The sequence below is a fragment of the Pelodiscus sinensis genome, chromosome 18 (assembly GCF_049634645.1).
Source record: "Pelodiscus sinensis isolate JC-2024 chromosome 18, ASM4963464v1, whole genome shotgun sequence".
Taxonomy (NCBI): Eukaryota; Metazoa; Chordata; order Testudines; family Trionychidae; genus Pelodiscus; species Pelodiscus sinensis.
In genome coordinates, this window is record NC_134728.1 from 22910965 (window position 1) to 22937019 (window position 26055).

The 26055-nt window shown below is 47.8% G+C and overlaps 1 protein-coding gene across 1 annotated transcript in view; it reads left to right on the forward strand.

Moving 5' to 3' along the window:
• The window catches only part of GDAP1L1 (ganglioside induced differentiation associated protein 1 like 1), a 43783-nt gene that overhangs the window by 14645 nt on the left and 3083 nt on the right, over positions 1 to 26055 (forward strand). Inside the window, exons 3-5 of the mRNA XM_006132229.4 lie at positions 4438 to 4611; positions 15114 to 15211; positions 16011 to 16125. Of these exons, the coding sequence (XP_006132291.2) occupies positions 4438 to 4611; positions 15114 to 15211; positions 16011 to 16125 (387 nt within the window). The remainder of the gene's footprint in view (positions 1 to 4437; positions 4612 to 15113; positions 15212 to 16010; positions 16126 to 26055) is intronic.

Genomic DNA, 26055 nt, shown 5'->3' on the forward strand with positions numbered 1-26055 from the left:
AATGTGCCCCTAGAAGTCTAATTTCTTTATTCCACCTCAGGAGGAGGTTCCTTGAAGCTCAGGATGTGAGAAGCAGGCAGGCAGTATGGCTGATTGAGCCTCTATGGTAAATTAACTCGTCTGCCATTACAAGCAATCTATAAAATCCATAAGCATGGCCCGGATATTCTCATAAAAATCGTGTTTCCTCAATCCCTGTCATCCCTCTGTATTTTCTGCTGTGAGTCTCATAAAAAGAATGCTACAAACTGGCCCCTATAGCTCATACAAGCAGTGTGGAACGAACCAGGGGAAATATGCCTACAAACACCAACTATTGAAACAGATGCTAAAGGATTCAAAACAGGCTTAGAGGCTATATATCCTGACTAGTGACAAGAGGTGACCTTGGGGTTAAAGGGCCTGAAGAGATTCGGATGCAATTCCTCGCTGCATTCCAGTCCTTCTGTGGGATCTCAGTCCAGTCACTCAGGCTGAAATTTTTAAAGATGTCTGAGGGAATTAGGTACCCAACTCCCATTAATTCAAGAGGTGCCTATCTCCATGATGCATTTTTGGAAATCCCAGCCTTAATCTCTCTGGGCCTTGGCTGGGGAACACTTCCTACCTCAAAGGGATGTAAAGATGAACGTTTACTGTTATCAAGGAATCTGGTGCTGTACTCAAAAGAAAGGAGCTTTCAAACATTGTGAACCTTTTTTCCTAGCGACTCCGCAGGCAAGAGCTGTTAGCAAAGATGCATATGCGCCAATCTGCCACATTTGTGTGCATAATTATAGTGACTGCTTGAAGATGATCAGAAGGGTCTCTTTGCATCCGATTTGCATGTGAACTCACAGTAATTACATGCCAGATATGGCTTTGAAAATGAGGCCACTAACTCACCCTTTTTGGCAAGGACAGAAGGAACTGAACAGTTGTCAGGAAGAGAGAGCACACCCACAAATGTGAGTGTGGGTTGATTACACAGTGCGTAAGACAGTCAAGGCTGACCTTTAAGTAGTTAATATTGGAGCAGAACTATGAAGTGCAATGTAAGTACTAAGTACTGCTCTTATGATTGTTTCGCTTGTGGGTGCTTGGCAGTGCCCCAGTCGGCGTACAGGAATCAGAATGGGGCTACAGCAGATGTGGTGAATCTGGTCTATGGAGGGCTGCAGTAGCTGTGTGCGCTGATTGGCCAAGAGACTTGGAATAAAGAGTAGCATAAAATAGTTCTGTTGCCCTAGAGCTCCATAGACACGGGATTTAGAAAATGCCATCAATTCTGGGTACAGAGGTTGGGTGTCAGTTTGCTTTGCTGGAAACAGAACTCAGCACCTGATGTCTAGAGACACAGAGAGAGTGCGTCTACACAGCAGCGTTATTTTGGAATAACGTCCGTTATTCCCAAATAACTACGCGAGCGTCTACACAGCTAACCCGTTATTTCAAAATAATTTCAAAATAACAGGCGTCTTATTTCAGCATTTGTAAACCTCATTCCACGAGGAATAACGCCTCTTCCAAAATAGCTATTTCGGAATAGCTGTCGTGTGGACGCTCCACTGCTGCTATTTCAAAATAGCTCCTCCCTCAGGCCATTCAAAGTAATTACTCCCCAATGCTTGCTGAGGCTCTAAATCAAGGAAGCACATCCACATTAGGAGAGCCTACTTCGGACTAATTTCCAGGCTTCCCTGTAGTGTGCATGTGCTATTTCAAAATAGTTATTTTGAGAGTTATTATTTTGAAATAAGTTGTTTTGAAATCATTTCCTAGTGTAGACATACCTTAGGAGACTAGCTGTGAGACCCAGTCCTGAATATTTACATTCAGTGGGTGTGGGGGGAACATAAGAGTGTAAGAACATAAGAACGGTCATACTGGGTCAGACCAAAGGTCCATCCAGCCCAGTATCCTGTCTGCCGACAGTAGCCAATACCAGATGCTCCAGAAGAGGGGAACACAACATGTAATCCTCACACGATCCCTCCCCTGTCACCCACCTGCAGAGACACAGAGGTAGGATACCATTCCTACCTATCCTGGCTAATAGTCATTAATGGTTCTTAATCCTGCTGGGAAGGTATAACAAGTGGGGTTCCGCAGGGGTCTGTTCTGGGACCGGCTCTGTTCAATATCTTCATCAACAATTTAGATATTGGCATAGAAAGTATGTTTATTAAGTTTGCAGATGATACCAAGCTGGGAGGGGTTGTGACTGCTTTGGAGGATAGGGTCATAATTCAAAATCATCTGGACAAATTAGAGAAATGGTCTGAGGTAAACAGGATGAAGTTTAATAAAGACAAATGCAAAGTGCTCCACTTAGGAAGGAACAATCACTTTCTCACATACAGAATGGGAAACGACTGTCTAGGAAGGCGTACGGCAGAAAGGGATCTAGGGATTATAGTGGACCACAAGCTAAATATGAGATGCTGTTAAAAAAAGCAAACATGATTCTGGGATGCATTAACAGGTGTGTTGTGAGCAAGACACGAGAAGTCATTCTTCCACTCTACTCTGCGCTGGTTAGGCCTCAGTTGGAGTATTGTGTCCAGTTCTGGGCACCGCTTTTCAAGAAAGTTGTGGAGAAATTGGAGAGGGTCCAGAGAAGAGCAACAAGATGATTAAAGGTCTAGAGAATATGACCTATGAAGGAAGGCTGAAATAATTGGGTTTGTTTAGTTTGGAAAAGAGAAGATTGAGGGGGGACATGATAGCAGTTTTCAGGTATCTAAAAGGGTGTCGTGAGGAGGAGGGAGAAAACTTGTTCATCTTGGCCTCTGAGGATAGAGCAAGAAGCAATGGGCTTAAACTGCAGCAAGGGAGGTTTAGGTTGGACATTAGGAAAAAGTTCCTAACTGTCAGGGTGGTAAAACCTGGGAAAAGATTGCCCAGGGAGGTTGTGGAATCTATCAGGTATGGTCTATTGGTCCTGCCATGAGGGCAGGGGACTGGACTCAATGACCTCTTAAGGTCCCTTCTAGTCCTAGTATTCTATAATTCTATGATGGACCTAACCTCCATGAATCTATCTAGCTCTTTTTTGAACCCTATTAAAGTTCTAGCCTTCACTGCATCATTTGGCAAGGAGTTCCACAGGTTGACTGTGAGCTGAGTGAAGAAAAACTTCCTTTTGTTTGTTTTAAACCTTCTGCCTATTAATTTCATTTGGTGATCCCTAATTCTTTTATTTCGGGAATAAGTAAATAACTTTTCCTTATTCACTTTTTCCATGCAAGTCATGATTTTATAGACCTCTATCATATCCCCCTTAAGGGTATGTCTACACTTCCTAATCCGAACTACCTAGTTCGAGCCGCGTGTAGCCGCGGGCACGGAGTCCGAACTAGCGGATATTTAAAAATGGCGGCGCCCGGCAATATGCAAATGAAGCCCGGGAAATTCAAATCCCGGGCTTCATTTGCAACTCCGGTTGCCTACATTAACCACTTTAGTTCGAACTAGGGTGGTAGTATAGACATATCCTAAGTCTTCTCTTTGCTAAGATGAAAAGTCCAGTCTCTCTTCAAAAGGCATTATGTACATGATCAACCTAGTCAACCAGTGCACAAGAAGCCGAACCATCTTAGGATTTACGGGGCCCTACGCAGTACTATTAAACTGGTGCCCCTATGCCTGATGGCAGCTGGGAGGAGGGGGGATGATGATTTTTTAGAGCTGTGATTTTATAATCTTCAGCAACACACTAATGAAATATTTTAAAGAAAATTTTAATCTCAGATCCTGTCAACTAACACAGTAAATTCAGAAACGGATGGTATAGACTGGGGTTGGCACATGCCTGTTAAATGGCTTCATTGCCACTTGAGCATCTCTTTCCCAGGTTTGATGTCCTGCTAATAGATCTGGCAGGCTTTGCCTCTTTTAAGTTAACTAGATTCTCTACAGAGGGAGCAGAGCCATGGACCAGGGATAGGAAGAGGTGGGTGGGAGGACAGTAAGACCCAGTGGTGTCCCAAATTTTTATATGTGTATTCTGAGTAAGAATGGCCCTGACAAGAGGGACCAGTAAAACCAACCCAGGAAGGCTTAGACCTGGGGTTCATTTCACCTGAAGTCCCACCCCTCCAGGTCCTAGCGCTTATCAGAACTAGCACAAGCTAAACAAAAGGGACTTTTGCCCGAACGGGAGCAGCATAGTATTTCCGCAAAAAACACTGATTTCTTACAGTAGGAAGTCAGTGCTTTTGCGGAAATTCAAGTGGCCAGTGTAGACAGCTGGCAAGTTTTTCCGGAAAAGCGGCTGATTTCCGGAAAAACTGGCCAGTCTAGACACAGCCAAGGCAGTGTCGAAAACAGGAAGTAATGGGCCCCCCACAAGCCAATCTCTGATCATCCCAGTGGCCTGGGGACAATCCAGTCACATGGGAACAGGTTGCTGTAGCATAGCTATAACCCATGCCCACGTTTTGTTCTGCATTTCAGAAAATGTTACGCAGCTGATCCCCGAAGCCGGGAGCGTTCTTCACGCACGAGTGGTGCAGTACAGAGAGCTCCTGGACTCCCTGCCTATGGACGCCTACACGCACGGCTGTATCCTTCATCCCGAGCTCACCACGGACTCCATGATTCCAAAGTATGCCACAGCTGAGATCCGCAGTAAGTTGTCTCTTTCCCAGGGCTGCCTACCACTCATGAGCGGTGGGATGTGTAATTCTTTCTATCTCAGTCTTAGGCAAACTGCACCCCGACAGGCAGCACTAGGGTACATTTAAAACCATGAGTTCACACCAGATACAGATTGAATCACCCACAGCAGCAGCACCTCTTTCCCACGTGTTACTGTGCATCATGTGGCATGTGACTGCATGTTACCTTCAGTGACTGCTCCCCTCCGCCATAGGCTGCTGAAGCAGATGGGCTCCGTGGTGTGCCCAGGAGACAGCAGAACTCTTCCTTGAAGAATGGGAGAGGATCTACCAGCTTATGATCCGTTACATTGATTTCTCTGGAAGCAAAGTCAGGTGTCACTCAGGCTATGTCTACACGGCAGGTTTTTTGCAGAAGATGGTATGCAAACGACACACTCATTTGCATACACTGTACTCTCATTTGCATATCTGTTTTTGATCCTTTTTGCAGAAGAGGTTTTGCCGATAAAAAGCCTCGTGTAGACAGGGCCGTTTGTCAGGAAAAAAACCTTTTGCGCAAGATCCCTTATTCCTCAAAAAATGAGGTTTACAGGATCTTGTGCAAAAGGCTTTTTTTCCTGACAAATGGCCCTGTCTACACACAAAAAGGATGGGAAGAAGATATGCAAATGAGAGCTCAAGATAGGCAAATTAGCACACAATTTGCATACCCTCTTCCGCAAAAATCCCGCAGTGTAGATGTAGCCTCAGGCTCCTGTATGCTCTTTACTTCCTTTGCCTTTTTCTGGAGCTTTACTCCAGCTCTTTACTCCCTCTTGTGCAAAGCCTTTTTATATGTATTCCCTCCCCATTTACTCCAAGGGTGTGTCTACACTGCAAGGCTGAAATTGAAATACGCTACGCAAACTGAGCTACATCAATTGTGCATCTTATTTTGAAATAGGGAGCATCTACACAGCACTTAGTCTGAAACAGATCCCTCTTCCTCTGACTTCCCTTACTCCTCATACAATGAGGATTACAGGAGTCGGAGTAAGAAGTTCCCCAGCTTGACAGTATTTTGACACTATTTCAAAATAACTGCCTGCTGTGTAGATGCAGACTAAGGGTACGTTTACACTACATGGCTCCGTTGACGGAGCCATGTAGATTTGTTTATTGGGCAAAGGGAAATGAAGCGGCGATTTAAATAATCGCTGCTTCATTTAAATTTACATGGCTGCCGTGCTGAGCCGACAAACAGCTGATCAGCTGTTTGTCGGCTCAGCGCACTAGTCTGGACGATCCCCTGTCGACATCAAAGCCCTTTGTCGGCAGCCCCGGTAAACCTCATCCTACGAGGAATAACGGGGCTGCCGACAAAGGGCTTTGATGTCGGCAGGGGAGTGTACAGACTAGCGCGCTGAGCCGACAAACAGCTCATCAGATGTTGAGCAAAAAACCAAACCAAAACAAAACAAAAAACCCCGTTGCCCCTTTAAGAGCCGCATGTGGCCCAAGCTGGCTTCCATCGGTCACAGTGCCATATCTCGCTGCCCCAAACCGCACCCTGACCAGACATGGAAAAAAGGTCAGAGCAGGGGACCACAGAACAGCCATGGATGCGGGAACCGAGCCGCAGGTGCAGGAGCCGCAATTTTTCCTTTGAAGAGCCAAATGCGGCTCGTGAGCCATGGGTTGGCCACCTCTGCCCCAGTGTTTACAGCTACAACTGGTAGACAATGTTTGGACAGCATATTTTTTCCATTGGAAAATGCAGATTAGTTGAAATCGCTGCTCTCTATGGGACCATGTCAAAACGTTGGAACATTCCATTTGATCATTTTTTAAATGAAACCTGTTGATTTTTCACACCATGAAATGGAAAGTCTGGTTCCTGCACCGCTCTGCTCAAAATCAGCTGCTGAATGGTTCCCTGGGAAACAGTGAGAAAACCGAGGGTGGTCAGCACCTCGCAGGATGGGACCATTAGCTCCTTCAGACATAGTATCACCCTTACTTCTTTCTGAGTCCCCTTCTGTAGGACAATAATCTTCTTGAAGAGTGCATCCCAGTGCACTGCACAAGGAGCCTCGATGGGGCTTACCATCCTCTCCAAGATGATTGTCTCTTTCCTGTAGAACAGTCGTAACTTGTGACCTGAGAGGCATATGGGGACTGTGAACCTGTTGTCTTAGGAGTGCCAGGACCTCTGAGGACCAGGCATTGAGCATGCATGGGATGCAATGTCAGCATCAGGAAGGGCTGCTGTCAAAGACCTGTCATCGTCAGAGACGCAGACATAAACACCAAGGCTGTGTCCAGACTCAGGGGCTTTTTCAAAAAAAGTAGCCTTTTTTCGAAAAAACTTCACCTGCGTCTAGACTGCAGCCGCGTTCTTTCGAAATTAAATCGAAAGAACGCGGCTTTTCTTTCGACGGCGGTAAACCTCATTTCACGAGGAAGAACGCCTTCTTTCGAAAGTGCTTCCTTCGAAAGAAGGCGTTCTTGAATGTAAATAGGGCTTCTTCGAAAGAGAGCATCCAGACTCACTGGGTGCTTTCTTTCGAAAAAGCGGCTTGCTCTTTCGAAAATTCCGTGTGCAGTCTAGAAGCTCTCTTTCAAAAGAGGCTCTTTCGAAAGTATCTTTCGAAAGAGCCTCTTTCGAAAGAGGCTTGCAGTCTAGACATAGCCCAAGAGGCCCAGCCCCAGCCCAAATCCATTGGGCCTCAGTGGAATGGCATTACTTTAATGAACTGAATTTGACCCACAGTGTCTAATTCTCAGGCACTCTGTTCTGCCAGTTACCTGTGACTAAGGTGCTCAGCCAGTGAATAGCCAGTAGAAGGCCTTGTATGGCAAAGTAATTCACTTGAGATAATTATGGCTTGGTGGTTCTGATTCCAAACAACCAAGAGGGTCTGGAAAGGAGACAGAAATCAACTGCAGCCCTCAGGGCAGAGGGTAGGAGTCCATCTAGTTGCGGTTCACAGGGATTAGCCTCCGTGCCTCCAGGACCAACATTATCGCTCTCAGTTACTGGGCCCTTTACAGATGTGATGGGCATACATATGGGTGGAGGACATGCTACGCCCTTCATTCTTTTATAAAGCCCATTGCATTCGGCTGCATGAGCTGTTGCTGGTGAGGGGCTGCTGCTAGGATCGATTGTTATACCACACGTTACAGCCCAGCAACCATGTCACACAGGGCATGCTTCACGCCTGCTTAGGGTCCAGGCTTAAGTGATTGTGGAGCCCATTCTGTTCTAACACAACCTATCTGTTCACGAGCACCAAGGAAGCCCTCTGAACCACTTACACACCAGTGGGGCTGTGTGTAGTTTGGAGAGGACACCGCAAAGGTTTTATCTGCCCCTCCTTCGCACCATGGAGGGGGATCCACACCAGTACTAAACAGGCCAGCATGGGGGCATGGTTGTGTGTGGAAGGGGCCTGTGGGGATCCAGTGGTCCCCAAAGCCCAGGCAGATGGAATCGCAGCTGTGGGTGTGTGAGTGAGGGGGTGCCGGGCGCAAGGAATATTAGCACAGTGACTTGTTTGTGGTTGAGGGATGGACTTTACTGCTTCCTGTGGAGTCCACGTACTTTGGCTTGGAGCAGGAGGGGAGACGTCCTAATGGATCATACCACGCATGGCCAAATCACAGCCTCTCTTTGCTCCCGCCCATGTCGCTGTCTTTCTCCGCCACGCTTTCTCCCTGCTGCTCTGCTCTCTGTCATGTGGGCTCTCTCCTGCTTTCCTTCTTCCTCACCTTCCCCCCACCTCCAGTGGCTTAGTCCATTATTCTCTTCAATAATTTAAAGGTCAGAAGTGGGAGACTGTGCAGGGATTCAATTACAGACACCGGATGAAGCGACATATGTCTGTGCACTTGACCTTCAAGCATTCGTGAAACACTGATACCACTTAATCCAGCTCTGCTGCAAGGTCTACTCTTAAAGCACAACTCTCCTCTGGAGAGAGACTGGAAATGGCACCAAAAGGCCCCATCCTTATTGTCCCGCAAGGACTCGGGATCAGCATGGCTTATTGAACGCAGTTTACAAGTCCAGACGTTATTTTACCTTTGACAAGTGCATCCTTGGACCCGGAATTCAAGCTGGGCTCGTGATTCACTGACAATCAGGTGTCTGCTGCTGCACTCTTCTGCCAGAGTCTCTTCAGGGCTGTTGCTGTTTGTGGCTCCCCCCTCCATGTAGTTGGGATTCTGCCACACGCAGTCCCAGGCTTTTCCCATATGGGCTCCCCATCTCCATCGTCTCACAAGCGCCATTGCCTCTCCACCCTGCCTTCGCCTTGTGCCCCATGTGCCTTAAAATCTTCTCCCATTCCTCTCACTGACGTGCTTTTGTGATCTCACCTAGACTTCCCTCCTGCCCTCTGTCCTGACATGCCCACAGCATGCAAACAGGGTGTTCGCAAGTGCAATCTGCACATATCCCACTGGCACACATAGGGCCAAGTTGTACTCTCAGTCCTGGGGGAATTTGGCAATTTTACCAGGGCTCCAAATGCAACAATTGCAGAAGACCCCCCAGGACTATCTCAGTGGAGCTGGTTTAAATCCAGAATAAGGCTAATGAAGTCTAGGATGCGGCACCAAGTAGCAGAGAATTATACCAGGAGGGGCAGGCACTGAACAGGAGTCCCCCAGCAGCACCGATTGGTGCTAGACTGGAGCCCCGCGGCAGCCCCCAGGAGCTCGGGGCTGAGGTTGGAGCCCCTCAGCAGCACAGGACCAGAGTTCTCCTGCAGCTTCTTGGAACACGGGTCTGGAGCCCTGTGGCTGCCCCTGGATGCACAGGGCTGGAGCCCCATGGCAGGAATTGGAGCCTCTGCTGCCCAAGGAGCTGGCAGCAGCTGGGCAAGCAGCCCAGCGAGGCTGGGTTGTGGGGGGAGGCGAGGCAGGAGTGCCTGCTGGGGCAGCCCCGGGAGCCGTTGGCAGGAAACCTCCTCTGGTCCAGCAAATTCTCTCCTTCGGGACCACTCAGGTCCAGACGGCACCGGACCAAGGAGATCCAACCTGTATATACGCTGAGTTGTCTCTCTTCTAAACTGAACAGTCCCAATCTCTTCAAGCTGTTCCTGGATGGAAGCTCCTCCATGCCTCTTACTATTTTTGTTGCTCTTCTCTGAACGTTTTACAGTTCCAATAGCTCTTCTCTGAGATGTGCTGATGCAGTATTCAAAGTCTGGGAGTACCGTGGATCTACACAATGGCATTAAGACATTTTTGGGTTTTTAATCTATCCCTTTCCTAATGGCCCCAATATTCTGTTAGCTTTTTTGACTGTCACTACACTTGAGTGGTAGCAGCTAATTTAGACCCCTTCTTTTGTGTGTATAGTTGGAGTTATTTTTTCAGTGTGCATTACTTTATACGTACGAACATTGAATTTCGTCTGCCATTCTCGTGCGTGGTCACCCAGTTTAGTGAAATTCTTTTGTAACTTAGCAGTCAGTTTTGGACTTGATCTAATAATTTGTTCATCTGTAAATTTTGCCACCTCAGTGTTCACTCTCTCTTGCAGATTATTTAAGAATATGTTGATCATCCTTGGTCCCTTTTCGGATTCTTGGGAGACCCTTCCATTTGCCCCTCAGTGGTGAAAACTGAGCATTTATTCCTACCCTTTTGCTTCGTGTCTTTTTTAACCAGTTACTGATCCATAAGAGACCCTTCCTGCCTATCCCTTCCTGCTTAGTTTTCTTAAGCGTCTTGTAAGGAACCTTTTCAAAATCTTTCTGAAAGTCCAAAATACTATATCAACTGAATCACTCTTGTCTATATGCCTGTTGACACTCTCAAAGAATTCTAATAGGGTATGTCTACACTGCATTCCTCTTTTGAGAGAGGAATGCAGATGCAGCCGAGTGAAATTACAAATGATTTGAATTTCCCGCACTTCATTTGCATAATCGTATCCGGTCGCTTTTTCGAAATACCCTATTTTGAGATAAAAAACGCTGTCTAGATGCAGTTAATTCGAAAACAAACCCTTCTTTCAAAATAACCATTAAACCTCATTTTATAAGGAGTAAGGGTTATTTCAAAAAAAGGGTTTGTTTTCTAAATAACTGTGTCTACACAGCGTTTTTATCTCAAAATAGGGTATTTCGAAAAAGTGGCCAGACGCGATTATGCGAATGAAGCGCAGGAAATTCAAATCCGCACTTCATTTGCAATTTCGCTCGGCTGCATCTGCATTCGTCTCTCGAAAGAGGAATGCAGTGTAGACATACCCATAGCTTGGTGAGGCATAATTTCCCTTTACAAAAGCAGTGTTGACTTTTCCACAAACTATCATATTTATTTATGTGTCTATTAATTTATTAATTATTATAGTTTCAACCAATCTGCCTGGCACTAAAATTAAATTTACCAGCCAGCAATTGCCAGGATCACCTCTGGAACCCTCCAGTCATCTGGTACAGAGTCCAACGTGAGCGATAAGTTTCATGCCACAGTTAGTAATTCTGAAATTTCATGTGTGAGTCTCTTCAGAGCTTTTGGGTGAATATCATCTGCTCCGGGAGACCTATTAACGTTAAAACCTCCTCTTAGACACTTCAATCTAAGACAGTTCCGCAGGATTTGTCACTGGCTCGGGTTGGGGAATCCTCCCCACATCCTCTGCAGTGAAGCCAGATGCAAAGAATTCATTTAGCTTCTCTACAATGTCCTTGTCTTCCTTGAATGCTCCTTTAGCACCTTGATCACGCAGAGTCCCCACCGACCATTTGGCATGTTTCCTGCTTGTACGCACAAAGATATTTGCTGCTAGTTTTTGTGTCTTTTGCTAGTTGCTCTTTAAATTCTTCTGATAGAAAACAGGACAGTCTGGGCAGGGATAAGTGCAGGTGATGCTCTAGAAGGAATCCTTAGGCAATGGTCAAAGGGTGTGAACATCTAGCATCTCTGGGATGCTTTGTGCGGAGCAGGTGAAGTGGTTGGATACAGCCCTGCTAGGAATCACTAAGCCCACCCTAAATGGGAGTTTTGCTTAGCGAGGACAGGGACTGACTGGGTTGTTTCTCATTGCTCCATGTCCCCAGGAAGGGCAGAGAGCTATGGAGTCTGCTAGGGGTGCACATAGCATCACTCAGAGTTAAAATTCTAAGGGCAGGACTGGCATGAATCTTCAGTCTGTATTTCCAGGTTTTCAGAGTATTTCAGAGTGGTCTGGAAGGGCACAAAGCCTTCACTCTCTGTAAAGAAGTTTTGAGTGATGAATGAATTGTTTGGGGTCCACAGTAGTATGCCTGTGGAAATCTCAGAATAAAAAAGCTGAACTGAGCCAAGTATAAGGGAAACATGGGGCATCTCCATCCATATCTTCCCCTGTCCTAGGGGCTCTTGATCTACAGAGATAGAAATAGGAAGGAGAAGGATGGTGGGGGGGCGGGGGGAAGTTGCTTTTTACTGCATCTCAACACTGACCGCAGCATGCTCTACTCTTCTGGGTCCTAGGCTCCCCATACACAGCTCTGCCCATGTCCCTCAATGCTGCCTGCACAAGTATTCCCGGCTGGGTTCTTCTTGCCCAGAAACGACCCGCTCTACCAAATAGCACGACAACGATCCTTTAAAATCAGCCCTGTGGCCTGTGTAACCAGCCAGGCCACTTCCCCGCAGAGCGAGGGGGATGGATAAGGAAATATCTGTATCATGCTCACCACCTCTGCCTCGCCCCAGGCAGCTTGGCCAGTTTCACTGCACCCCTTTCAAGGAGATGAGCAATGGGCTGACTGTGCTAATGTACTAGCATTAATCACGCTGGCTGTGCTGGGGAGCGAAGGGACAGCCAGAGGCTGATTTATAGACTAGTGCTGCATCTTGCTGAGCCACTGATGTTGTCATAATTACCAATGATCATTAAAGGGAGGCACATGCAAGTGAGGGGAGAAGAGTCATTATGGGGCTAGTTTATTCACTGATGAGCCTGCAGAGGTGTCTGGGTATAATCTAGTAGCCCAGCGTTTCCCAAACTATGGGCTGCAGCCCGGTACCGGGCCGGGAAAAAAAAAACGGGCCTCAGAGGGGAGCAGAGCGGGGTGGGCTGGGAGGAGGTGTGTGTGTGTGAGGGGAAACCGGCAGCCGGGAAGCAGGGTTGGGGGCAGCAGGGCTGTCCTGCGGAGATGGGCGGGGGGGGGGGGAAAGCAGGGTGGGGGCAGTGGGGCTGTCCGGCAGAGATCGGGGAGAGTGGGCGGCGGCACCAGGGCTGGCTGGGGGAGATCAGGAGGAGGAGGAGAACAGGAGAACCAGCTGCCGGAAGCAGGGCTGGATGGAGGCAGTGGGGCTGGTCGGGGGGGGGGCATCAGGGGAGTGGGGCTGACTGGGGGAAGATTGGTGGGGGGCGGGGGTAACCAGCTGCTGGAAGCAGGGCTGGATGGAGGCAGCGGGGCTGGTCGGGGGGGGGGTCATTGAGGGAGTGGGGCTGACCGGGGGAAGATTGGTGGGGGGGCGGGAGTAACTGGCTGCCGGAAGCAGGGCTGGACTGGGGAGATCGGGAGGAGAAAGGGCGGAGCGGGACTGACCAGGGCACATGCACACAAGTGAGTCCAGCCTTGGGGATTCCATTTTGCTCCCCTGCCACTTCCCTCCCACGAGTAGTTGCGAATTGCCTGGCTGGTAGACACACTCATGCAGCATGAGCACATCTACCAGCCAGGCAGTTCTCAGCTAAGGACTGATACACTTAATAATAATAAAACTTACCGAATTAGAAAATACTGGACATTTTATATGTTCGGTATTTTCTCAATTTGTTTCCTGGACAAAACCCTCAAATACCGGACTGTCCAATACAAAACTGGAAATCTGGCAACCCTACCCCTCCTTGCACCCTCCTTCCTAGCAGATACCCTATCCCCAATCTGCTCCTGCTCCCGCCTCCTGGAGTGCCCATGCGGCGCTGGGTCCCCCAAGCTGTGGCCCAGGCTGGGTGGAGGATGCAGCCGGGTGAAACACTGAAAAAGTTTTCATTTTTAATTTTTTTTATATGCGTTTATATTTTTGGGTTGCAAAAACCAGTACTGAAAAAAACAGGTTCCAACGAAAGTAAAAAGTTTGGGAAACCCTGGTCTAGCCAACTTTCTATCCATCTTACAGTCCATTTATCCAATGCATATTCCCTTTACTTGCTGGCGAGAATATTGTGGGTGACGGTATCAAAAGATTTGCTAACGCTGGCACTGGGGACTTTGGGAGGACCAGAAACAACTTATTTGAATAGTCATAATGTGCTTAATGAATATGCAAATATGCAAATGAATGTTACCAGTCCTCCAAAAGCTCGTGAATGGATTTACTGGTCCCCCTGTCAAAAAATTCGCTGCTTCATCGGCTACCAAAAGCAGCGTGTCCTGGATATGAGGCTCTCAGAGAAAGGGGCCCTGCTGTCCACCTGTTTATACTTAAGGTGTTATTACTATCGGCCAAGTTCGGTATTCCTGCCCCATCCCCAAATCCTAGTCACTTCACTGGGAGTTTAGGATGCCAAAGGAATGCAGGCTCAGGCCATGAACTTGCCCAGGGAGGCTACTCGTACTCATTGCTGATGGGGGTAGAATGTATCTGCCTGGTGCGAGGGAGTTGGCCACGCACCCTGCTCACAATGGAAAGTCTCATCTCTCGCTTACATCAGGCTGTGGCTTATTAACTACCATTAGTACCAATAAACCAGATTCAGATCTCAGCTGCAGTTCTTGTAAAAGCCGGAGCAACTGCACTGAAACCACCAGCACCGCTGAGAACAGAATATTGCTCAACAGGGTCCAGATTCAGAGAAGCACCAGTTTCAATAGGATTTAAGCATACGCAGATGTGCTTTCTGGGGTTGTAAGTCCTTGCATATTCACGTAGTGCTTTTTACATTACCTGCCCCCCCAAAATGATTTACAGACTAAAGGCCTCGTTTTCAAACCGTCTTCCCTAGATTGTGCTCGTAAAGGCCTATCAGTTATACTCTCCAAGGGTAAACCTGACAGAACGGAACAAAATGGCCAACTGGGACTCAGCAAATATTTGCTGTGGAAGTTAATGGGCCAGATCCTTAGACAGTCTGCACTGATTGCAATACAATGTCACCAGTCTACCCTGCCTGGGGGTCTACCTTCATATTTTTACCAGCTTTTCACAGTCACGAGGCCCATGGGCAGCTTTAGGCTGCAAAAATAGCTGCTCCTTACCCAGGCGCAGAATATTGACTAGTCCCCAGCTAGAAGTGTATCTTTGTCACGTTATTCCTGGATCGAATTCAGCCCTGGTATCAGGGTACAACTCTTGAAGTTAGACATATAAGGCTACACCTGCAGCCAGGTATGTAGTAGAATCCACTGTGCCTGGTGTAATGATTGGGGGGAGAGAATGATGGTTTCGTAGCCAGAATGAGGCTCTTTTCACACAGCGCCAGGTCAGCATCACCACTGCGGAAAGTAGCCTTCTGTCTGCAGTGCAGGAGGGTGCAACAGCTCCCCACGACCCTTCCTTCTGTCTTCCCCCCAGGACACCTCGCTAACGCCAGCACTGAGCTGATGAAGCTGGACTATGAAGGGGAGCCCCAGCTGACTGAGCCGTACCTTTCCAAACAGAAGAAACTCATGGTAAGTCACCTACAGCAACACATGGGACTTGATTCCTAGGAGGCAGAGGGAGGATAGAACAGCCACGAGCACTCATTGCGGGGAGTAGCTGGGGGAGGGGGAGCTGGTACCACTGAGCGACAGCGGGAACATTTGGTTTAAAAGGTCTGTTCTAAAGTGCTGAACATTCCTTCTCACGTCACCCCGATGTGTCTGTACCCTTGGGGAACCAGACACCCGAGGGAGCTGGTAACATTAGTACAGTCTTTCTTTGCTGTCACCCCTCTCTGGGGCTGGATTACTATGGGGTGCCCTGCAACTGGGAGGCCAGTGAGGCCTTCAGTGGTCTCCAGGTAGCAGCGCCATTATATGAGCCCAAAGGGCGCTTCTCGCTGGCTGATCCAATAGGATTTATTCTGAGCTGCTCTTACCTGGGAGTTGCTTCCTCCAGTCAAAGAGGCGAGAGCTCAGCTGGAGCTATTCTCACCTGGAAGTCCTCCCCCACACACTTTGCTGAGCCATTAGAAGCTGTGCTGCTGAGCTGGTCTCCGCTGGAAGTTGCCTTGGGCTTAGCCAAGGAGTTGCTCTCTCTTAGCCAAAGCTAGTAGGAACTTGGCTGGGCTCAAATGGAAGTCACCTCCCCTGGTTGAGTAGGTTCCAGCAAGGAGTCAGTTTTACACAGGTGAATCGCCTCCCCAGAGCCTGCTGAAATCCTCCCGCAGCTGTTGACTAATTAGGACGAGGAAGGGGTAGGAGAGCACCTGTGCGAGGAACGTTCGGTCTCCGTGCCAGTCAGTGTAACCCTTTGGCTTCGACGCAGGCCAAGATCCTGGAACACGACAATGTCAGCTACTTGAAGAAAATCCTCGGCGAGCTGGGAATGGTGCTTGATCAGATTGAGGCCGAGCTGGAGAAGAGGAAACTCGAGTATCGAGGTAGGCGGCTTTGTGAGGTGCTTATAAAGTCGCTGCGGCAGAACTGGCCCAGTACAGAGCAATCGCTTGGTGGCGCCGCATATTCACACCCACAGGTTACTGTGAAGCTTCCTCTTCTCTTTACTATCATCACACTAACCCATGACCGCTCCCCATCATGCTGCCAGGACAGACACTGCCATGCTTGCTGCAGTGGTACCTGCATGAAGCGATAACCCTTGGCAGGAGCCCCAAGGTTTCCACCATACAATTGCTTGATCCATCATGACGGCATGTCCAGTTTCTGCTGCTCCTTTGAGTGGCCACCTGTGACACATGTCCCTCTATATTTGCTTTTGGAGAGACACCCTAACACCCGCTTCCCCCCGCCCACACAATCAACTTTTTTGTTTTTAAACTATTTTGAAGCCTTGGAAGGCACTCCCTAGGTAGCAACACCTGTGTGGTGCAGCACACTATGGCTACGTCTACACTGGCATGATTTTCCAAAAATGCTTTTAACAGAAAACTTTTCCATTAAAAGCATTTTCAGAAAAGCTCGTCTAGATTGGCACAGATGCTTTTCCGCAAAAGCACTTTTTGCAGAAAAGCGTCCATGGCCAATCTAGACGCGCTTTTGTGCAAAAAAGTTCCGATCGCCATTTTCGCGATCGGGGCTTTTTTGCGGAAAACAAATCAGAGCTGTCTACACTGGCCCTTTTGCGCAAAAGTTTTGCACAAAAGGGACTTTTGCCTGAACGGGAGCAGCATAGTATTTCCGGAAAAGCACTAACGATCTTACATGAGATCGTCAGTGCTTTTCCGGAAATTCAAGCGGCCAGTGAAGACAGCTGGCAAGTTTTTCCGGAAAAGCTGCTGATTTTCCGGAAAAACTTGCCAGTCTAGACACAGCTATGGGGTAAGGACTTCCCACTGACCTTAGCTGCCAGATGACATGTCTCCACACAACCTTCTCTCCCTATTTTCGCTCCCCTCGGCTGGCTGAGTGATGAGACACCTCAGAATGCACCACTCACACTACCAGATGACATTTCAGCGGCAGAGGAGTAATGACACTCTGCAGCTACGATGAAACATCAGGGTTGTGACTTGCCTTTCATATCAACTGCCCCACCCACCTCCCATTAAACACCCCTACAAGGAAACGGGATTGCGGTGAGAGCTGCTGTGACATTACCCAATGACCCTAGGAAATGTCAGAGCTGGGGCAGATCAGAGGAACTTCCTCTGCTCCAGTTATGGCTGAGTCCATCGCAAAGTAACTATGGTTTGTGTGTGAAGCCCAAACTAGCGTGTGAGGAACTACAAAAAATGAAGAAACTTCAGGGGGAGGCATGAGGGCGTCTGAAAACTCCTGGAATGGTCCCAGTTCTTCTGCACAATGGAATTCTGCTCAGAAACACAGGGGAGGGTTTCAAAATACACCACTGCATGAGAGCTAAATAAATCAGTGCTCATGGGTTACACAGCAGGGCACTCTGCAGAGAGAGATATTATGCAGCCTTCACTGCTCAGACAATGGGGGATTAAAGATTGGCCTTTTCTGCATAACAATGAGATTTCTATGAAGTGTCCTTGTCAGTGTATGTTAGCACTGGTTTGTATGGAGCTGTAAATCATCACTGTCCAATGATTCGCTTGTGAAATTCCTTAGGATTGGGGGAGTCATTCAAAAGGTCCAAAGTGACAGCATATTGTAAGATAATCAGGAGAAGTCTACACTACAAAGTTAGGTCAACCTAAGGCCACATCTCCACTTGTGGAAGATTGACACTGCAGTGGTCAATCTTCAGGCATTCGATTTAGCAGGTCTAGTAAAGGCTCACTAAATCAAATGCTGAGGGTGCCCCCGTTGGCGCCAGTACTCCTACTTCTCTTGTGAAGTAAGGGAAGTCGATGAGAGCATTTCTCCTGTTGACCTCCTGCTGTGAGAATGGCACCGAAGCTTGGTTTCAGGTACATCAACTTCAGCTATCTTTTTTACATAGCTGGAATTGTGTACCTTAATCCAGCTTTCCCCTGTCGTGTGGACCCGGCCTGAATTACATCAACATACAGCCACACAGTAATTAAATCAGATTTGCATTTCCACAGTACGCTTCTCATGTTAGTGGTGCACGTCCTCACCAGAAGCACTTGCACGTAGTTAACTGTCAGTGTCAGACATTGTGGGATGGCTTCTGAAAGGCAGCAACAGTTGATGGGAGCAGCGCGGTGTCTGCACTGACACTGTGCTGACCTGACAACATCAGCCTAAGCGCTATGCTTCTCACAGAGGCTGATTAATTGGTGTAGTGGGCAAGTTACATCGCTGGGAGTAACAATTTAAGGAAACACTTAGGGTGTGGGTCTGCACCCTAAACTCAAAATAAGATACGGAATTTGCACTATGCAAATTGCATATCTTATTTTGAATCTATTTTGAAATAGCTTATTTTGAAATGTGGCACATCTACACAGTACCAAATTTCAAAATAACACTCTGTTTCAAGCCATCCCTTATCCCTCGTGCTACTAGGTTTACCGGGATGGTGAAATAGCATGCCCATTATTTCGATAGTCAAGATAGTCAAATCCAAAGCAGACTACGGTTACAAAAGGATTTCATTAAAGCGGGTGATAGGGCAACAGAATTGCAGATGGAATTCAGCAATGATAAGGGCAAAATAATGCACATTGGATAAAATCATCCCAAATATACATTCAAAATGAGAGGATCTAAATTAGCTGTTACCATGCCAGAAAGAGATCTTGGAGTTGTCATGGATGACTAAAAAATACCCACTCAATGTGCTGCAGCAGTTGAAAACCTATATTGGGAACCATTAGGAAAGGGATAAATAATAAAACAGAAAATATCATAATGCCACGATATAAATCAATTGTACACGCACACACACCTTGAATACTGTATGCAGTTCTGAGCAGCCCATCTTAAAAAGATATATTCTAATGGAAGGTGCAGTCAAGGGTAATGAAGATGACAATGAGTATTGGAGAGCTTCAATACGAGAGGAGATTAAGAGCAGGACTATTCATTTTAGAAAGAAGTGATGAAGTGGGGGTATGATTAGATATGTAAAATCAGGAAGGGTATAAGAAGTGTTATTTACCTCTTCTGATAACATAAGAACTCAGGGGTCACCCAATTAAATGAATAAGCAGCAGGTTTAAAACAAACAAAGGAAGTACTTCTTCATACAATGCATTAACCTGTGGAACTCATTGCTAGGAAATGTTATGAAGGCTGAAAGTATAACTGGGTTAAAAAAATAATTAGATATGTTCATGGAGAATAATTCCATCCTTGGCTCTTAGTTCCAGTTGCTCCTAAGCCTTCCACTGCTAGAAACGAGGACTGAGCAACAGGGGATGAATCACACAAAATTTCCTTGCTCTGTTTATTTCCTCTTAAGCATCTGGGACTATCCACTGCCAGAAGACAGGATACTGGGATAGAAGGACCACTCATTGACCCAGTATAACTGTTCTTACGTTCGTACTACACATACAACTGTACATCTAATCTGCATGCAAAGTTTTTGTACATTTACAAGCTGGGTTTTTGGGTGCATAATTGACCATTTATAAATCTCACTAAGTATTTTCGAACCATACAAATGGATACCTTTTGCATACAATCAAGGCAATTGATTGTGCAGATTAGGCCTGTAGTTGCTCACAGGCAACGCTGAATAATCTATCACTGAATGTTTAGGGCCAGGTGGATGAGGTGACATTTCCATTAAAAACAATACATCTTTGTACTTCTATAGTGCTTCCCATTTAAGAATCCTAACATACTTCACAGATACCAGCTGGCTATACCTCCCACCACCCCTTACCCCATGAGGTAGATCAATATCTTTTTAGATACTAAATCCAGTAGATATAGTATACTTGGATTTTCAGAAAGCCTTTGACAAGGTCCCTCACCAAAGGCTCTTGTGTAAATTACATGGCCATGGGATACGAGGGATGGTCCTTTCTTGGATTGAGAACTGGCTAAAAGACAGGAAACAAAGGGTAGGAATAAATGGTAAATTTTCAGATTGGAGAGGGGTAACTAGTGGTGTACCCCAAGGGTCAGTCCTGGGACCAATCCTTTTCAACTTATTCATAAATGATCTGGAGAAAGGGGTAAGCAGTGAGGTAGTAAAGTTTGCAGATGATACCAAACTGTTTAGGATAGTCAAGACAGAAGCAGACTGTGAGGGACTCCAAGAAGATTTCACCAAACTGAGTGATTGGGCAACAAAATGGCAAATGAAATTTAATGTGGATAAGTGTAAAGTAATGCACATCGGGAAAAATAACCCCAACTATACGTACAGTATGATGGGGGCTAATTTGGCTACGACAAATCAGGAAAGAGATCTTGGAGTTATCGTGGACAGTTCTCTGAAAACTTCCACACAGTGTGCAGCGGCGGTCAAAAAGGCAAATAGGATGCTAGGAATTATTAGGAAAGGGATAGAAAATAAGACCCAGAACATCTTACTGCCCCTGTATAAAACTATGGTACGCCCACATCTTGAATACTGTGTACAGATGTGGTCTCCTCACCTCAAAAAAGATATTTTGGCCTTGGAAAGGGTTCAGAAAAGGGCAACTAAAATGATTAGGGGTTTGGAACGGGTCCCATATGAGGAGAGGCTAAAGAGACTGGGACTTTTCACTTTAGAAAAGAGGAGACTGAGGGGAGATATGATAGAGGTTTATAAAATCATGAGTGGTGTGGAGAGGGCTGATAAAGAAAAGTTATTTATTAGTTCCCATAATAGAAGAACTAGAGGACACCAAATGAAATTAATGGGTAGCAGGTTTAAAACTAATAAAAGGAAGTTCTTCTTCACACAGCGTGTTGTCAACCTGTGGAACTCCTTGCCAGAGGAGGCGGTGAAGGCTAGGACTATAATAGAGTTTAAAGAGAAGCTGGATAAATTCATGGAGGTTAGGTCCATAAAAGGCTATTAGCCAGGGGATAAAATGGTGTCCTTGGCCTCTGTTTGTCAGAGGCTGGAGAGGGATGGCAGGAGACAAATCGCTTGATCATTGTCTTCGGTCCACCCTCTCTGGGGCACCTGGTGCTGGCCACTGTCGGTAGACAGGCTACTGGGCTAGATGGACCTTTGGTCTGACCCAGTACGGCCGTTCTTATGTTCATGGAAAAATTAAGTGACTTTCCCATAGTAACACAGCAAATCAGTGTCAGGACTCGAACGTAGGCCTCATGATTGCATACCCATGCTCTAACCATCAGAAAATACACACTCCAGTTCAGATACATCACTGGCCACACTGCAGTTCCTGTGCTTCCTCCTCTTCCTTTTTGCCATTCCTCTCCCGCGTGCCTGATATTTATACAGCAGCCCTGTCTCTGGTGTCTGGGTTTCCAGAGGCGGCTGTGCTGCTGCCTATCATAAAACTCCAGCCTTCCTGAAAAGCAGGATTATCCTCACGGACATGAGTGGTCCAGCTGCTCCTGAGGGAATGCTTTGTAGTGAGCACACGGGCCACAGCAGGAATCACCAGAATCGGCCCAGCCTCAGAGACTGTGGGCGTTATGGTCCCCCAGCTGTGCTGAAACTGTCAGTGGAAAACCCAGATTGTGCCTGTGCTGCTCACAGAGGGCAGGTATTTTATGGGTCGCACATCAAGTGCCCTCAGAAGACAGACCGGTTCAATTACAGAGAGTGAAAGCCTGCTGGCGAGCAAGCTATCCATTACCAGACAACAGCAAAGGTGCCCACCAGCGCTTCCGCCCCCTGCAGGGATCCTGGCATGTGAGCAGAGAGATTCCATAGGCAAGGGAGCTGCTCTACAACACAGAGAGAAACAGCTTGCCAGGAACATGGGGCACCCCCTGGGGATTTCTGCTCTAAACAGTCATCCCAAAGGCTAATGCTGCCAGTGAAGCGAACAGCTCCTCAGGGAGACTTAATAACGGTTTCGGAGGAATTGCCCTTGTCTTAATAACCTTCCATCTTTGTTCCCTTGCTCTGCTGTCTTCATACGGTTAGCTGCTCCCTTTCATTGCCATGAGCGCGACTGAGACGATACGTATTTTGGAGCAGGGGCTGCAAACTGTCCGTGGCTTCTGTGAAGCACCTGACACAGGTTCTAGGATGTGTGACAAACAGGGCTGATGGGGCTTGAAAATCTTGGGTCCCGGGTTTGGAACTGATCTAGGAACTCAAACAACAATTCCTGCAGCCATCTCACTCACCCGGCCAAGATAACTGGTTCTGGTGGTGATGGGACTTGAGTGTCATTCCCACATCAAAAGCAACATGGGGGCGTACTAGCTATGGAGTGGAGTCCCAGCAAACCCCACAGGTGGGGGGATTCTGGAAAGCCAGTTAGTCACTTTGAATGTTTGGAGGGATTCCGTGCGTGCACCTGCTAATCCTGTCAGATAATACTCTCATGAGCAGATACACTCACACCTGCAAGTCAGCAAATTACTAATTTGGGTGCCTTCTAATGGGAGATCTCTGGGGCATGAAGCCCTGGGCCGTTGCTAAGACCCCTCAAAGACATTTTGTATCCTTCCATCTTCCACTTCATAGCAGGGGGCACCCAAACTTTATCCAATCGGTGCCAACTATCTGACAACTGCCCACCGACCCAAGAGCTGCGCTGGAGCAGCTTCATCCTCAGTACAGAGCTGCAGCCTCTGAGGCTTCCGGTCCTGAAGTACAGTGCTGCAGCTACCTGCCTGCTTGGATCCAGATGGGCCTTCCCAGGCTGGGCCCTACCTTCCTTGGGCCTGCCCCTCTCATGGAGAGCACAAACTGGGTGCTGCTGGACTCCCGCTGGGCTATGGCCACCTTGCTTTGTACTAGCAAAGGACCCACATTGTGAAAAACCTAAATCTCAACCTCTGTGCTATCCAGGGTGCTCAGCTTTGGCCCGTCATAGAGGTGGGCCAGGGTCCTGGGGTGAGATTGTCTCCCCCATGGTGTAACCGGTGCTGTAACTGAGATTCTTCCAAGTCCCCGTCCTGTGGGCCCATTGCTGCCTGCCACTTGCCCTCTCCTGGCAGGGGACTGATCTGCCTTAGCTGTTGTAACAATCAATGTATTAATTAATTAGGCACCAGGGCTGTCACTTCCTCTGTGGGTCTGGCAGGAGTAGGCCAGCTGCCAAGGCAATAAAAACCAGGCCTTGCGATTAGCATTAGCTCCACTACTGCAGCCTCTCAAAGCTGGCAGGTGAGGTACCCCTCATTTGCTGCTCCCTGCACAGATACTGTCATAAACCATCTGTTTCTGCTCCACTTGCCTAATAATGAGCAGACTGAGTTTTCCAGAGCAGGAAGAGGGCCTTCCCTACTCTGTAAAGTGCAAGGACATTCACACAGCTAGAGCCTGGGCTCACGATGCAATAACTAACAGCAATAAAAAAAGACTAGCAAGGCTTCACGCCGTGCAGGCATGTTCTGGGTTTACACTGCACTGGAGGGAGACTCTTCACCCACCAGTGGAGGGGGCTCACAGACCTCCCCTTCCCGCCCCACCCCTGAGCCCTACGGGCATTGGTTTTCCCTTTTGTGGTTGTAACAAGGCGACATTGTCTCCAGGGCCCCACTTCAGCTCAGGAAGGGTAAGAGGGGGGCAGAGATCAGGTTTCCACAGGAAGGAGGGACAAGGCTTCCCTTTGAACCACCAGAGCTTCCTATGCCTCCGCTCTCTGATTTGTTTGGGGGATGGAACAGGGCTGAGAGCCACCCTCATTTACACATTTATGCAGAATCTTGATGGTGCAGGACTCCTTCCGGACATAGTCCCAGCCTGCAGGGCTTGCTGGATGGGGCAGGGCAAGCTGGGGTGAAGGGGATGGGTCATGCTAAGGCTGGTTTGGTTTCTGACCGAGCAGTTTGATAATGAGCAGATTGGACCGCGCCCCATGCTACTGCTCTGCACCTTCCCCAGCACCTCAGAGCTCTAGGAGTCCCCTGCAGGCCCCTAGGTGTGGTCTGTTCCTGTTCAGAACGGGCTCTGCTCGTCACTTAGCATGCCCCTTTCTCCTGTGGCTGTTGTCAACAGCGAGCCCAGCCCTAGGAGTCTCCGAGGCTTTGTAGCATTTCAGAGATGAGCGAGGCAGGTTGTAGGGTAACTTACTTATTTACCTGGCAACAAGAAAGAGCCTGCAAGGTCAGCAGGGCACAGATGCTGCTGGATCTAGCCTGGCTTTATTCTCCTCCTAACTCCCTCTTCCTAAAAGAATCATCCCTGCACATGTGCGAGAGTCAATAGGAAGTGCCACTTAGCATCATATCCTGGAAGGTGCAAGGCAACTTTTCACCTCACGCTAAAGCTTAACCTTTGAGAGCAGAGGGTTGCTCCCCTCTTTAGGGACTAGGCTCGCCGGTCTGTCATCACAGGTCTGTTTGTGAGCACTAGCCCCCTGCACAGCCTGCTTTTGTTATTTTAGGGTTGCTCTTAAGTGCTCTGCTACACACACAGTGGTGCATTATTGTAGAGTCGCTCCTCCGCTCCTGTGCTGCACCCAATGGCTTATTATGGGAAGGTTGCTTCTGATTGCTGGAGCATTGAGCACCAAAGATTTGCACCTTGATTCATTTTAGAAAACAAGATGTTTGAAGAGCATTGAACTTCCAGTCCCCCCCAAGAATCAACCAATAAAGCTTCCTGCAGCTACAGAACCTAGCAAGGGACTCGGGGCCTGGGAGGGGGAGCATTTTATATCCTAAAGGAAACCCTTACTTTGCCCCTCTCCCCCATATCTCATTTCCCTACTCTCAGCTCTAGGCCTGGCCCCTCTGTGAGTTTATGTAACCTCATTCATTAGGGAATCAGCTGCTGTCACTAATAAGGCTCACCTGCTTCTCTGGAGGTGCCCCTGCCAGTGAGCTCAGTGCAGAGATGGGAGGATGTTTGGGGAAGTGTTTTGACCCCATCCTGGCCAGTACCAATGCAAGGGTGCCTCCACCCCATTACAGACTCTCTTTGAGACCACTGCTGCTGTGATATTATTGCTTAGGATAGCCTGTGCCTGAGTGCCTTTAACCCTCTGGTATCTGCTCGGACACCCAGTGTCAGCATTAAATATTGCCTCTGCCTGAAACCTGATTCCCACCACAGATGTGCTGATAATTCTGATGTCTTGGAATAGAGTTTCCTCCAGAGGTCATGAGTTTCAAGAGGCAGAAGGTGAGTTCTTCAGTAGCAGCAGGAAGAGCTGGATCAGCAGCTATGCTGAGTCCTATGCTATGCAGGGAATGTATTGGATTCCCAACCACTTCTAATGTCCCGAATGGAGAAAATAGAGAACAGAGCTGGCTGTGACACTAAAGGATTCCTTCCTTTCTGAAGCATCACACAATGTCCAACTAGCTGCCAAGGATAAGTGTTAACTGCTGTCCCTGAGGGCACAGGACAGCTGCTTGTTTGGAGCTGGGGCACTTAAAGCTCTGAGCTAGGGATATAAAATCCCTTTCAATTGGTTAACCAGATAAATGTAGTGTTTAACTGGTTAACCAATTAAACAAGAGGCAGGTGCGGGGAGGGAGGGCTGGAGCAGCCCCCTACCCACCACTACTCTGGCCCCTACTGGTTAGCTAGAACTGGTGAGGCTAACCAGTTAACCATTCACATTCCTAGTCCGATTCTCTTCCCCCTGAATCCAGAGGGAGTTCTGACACTAACCTCGCTGGAAGCAGGATGAGGAACCACCGTCTGTAACCCGCCCACGGAAAGACTCATGAGTGGGTCTAAATTCAGCAAGTTCTCAGAGCGCTGCTTTTAAGACTCCCCAAGGTCCAATCCAATTCCCTATAAACTCATTAGAGAAGATCAGCTCCTTAATGAGCTCTAACTCTGCAGCCTGATCCAAAGCCTGCTGAAGTCAATGGAAAAACTCCCCATTACTTTCAAAGAGCTTTGGACGAGGCCCCCATTTTCC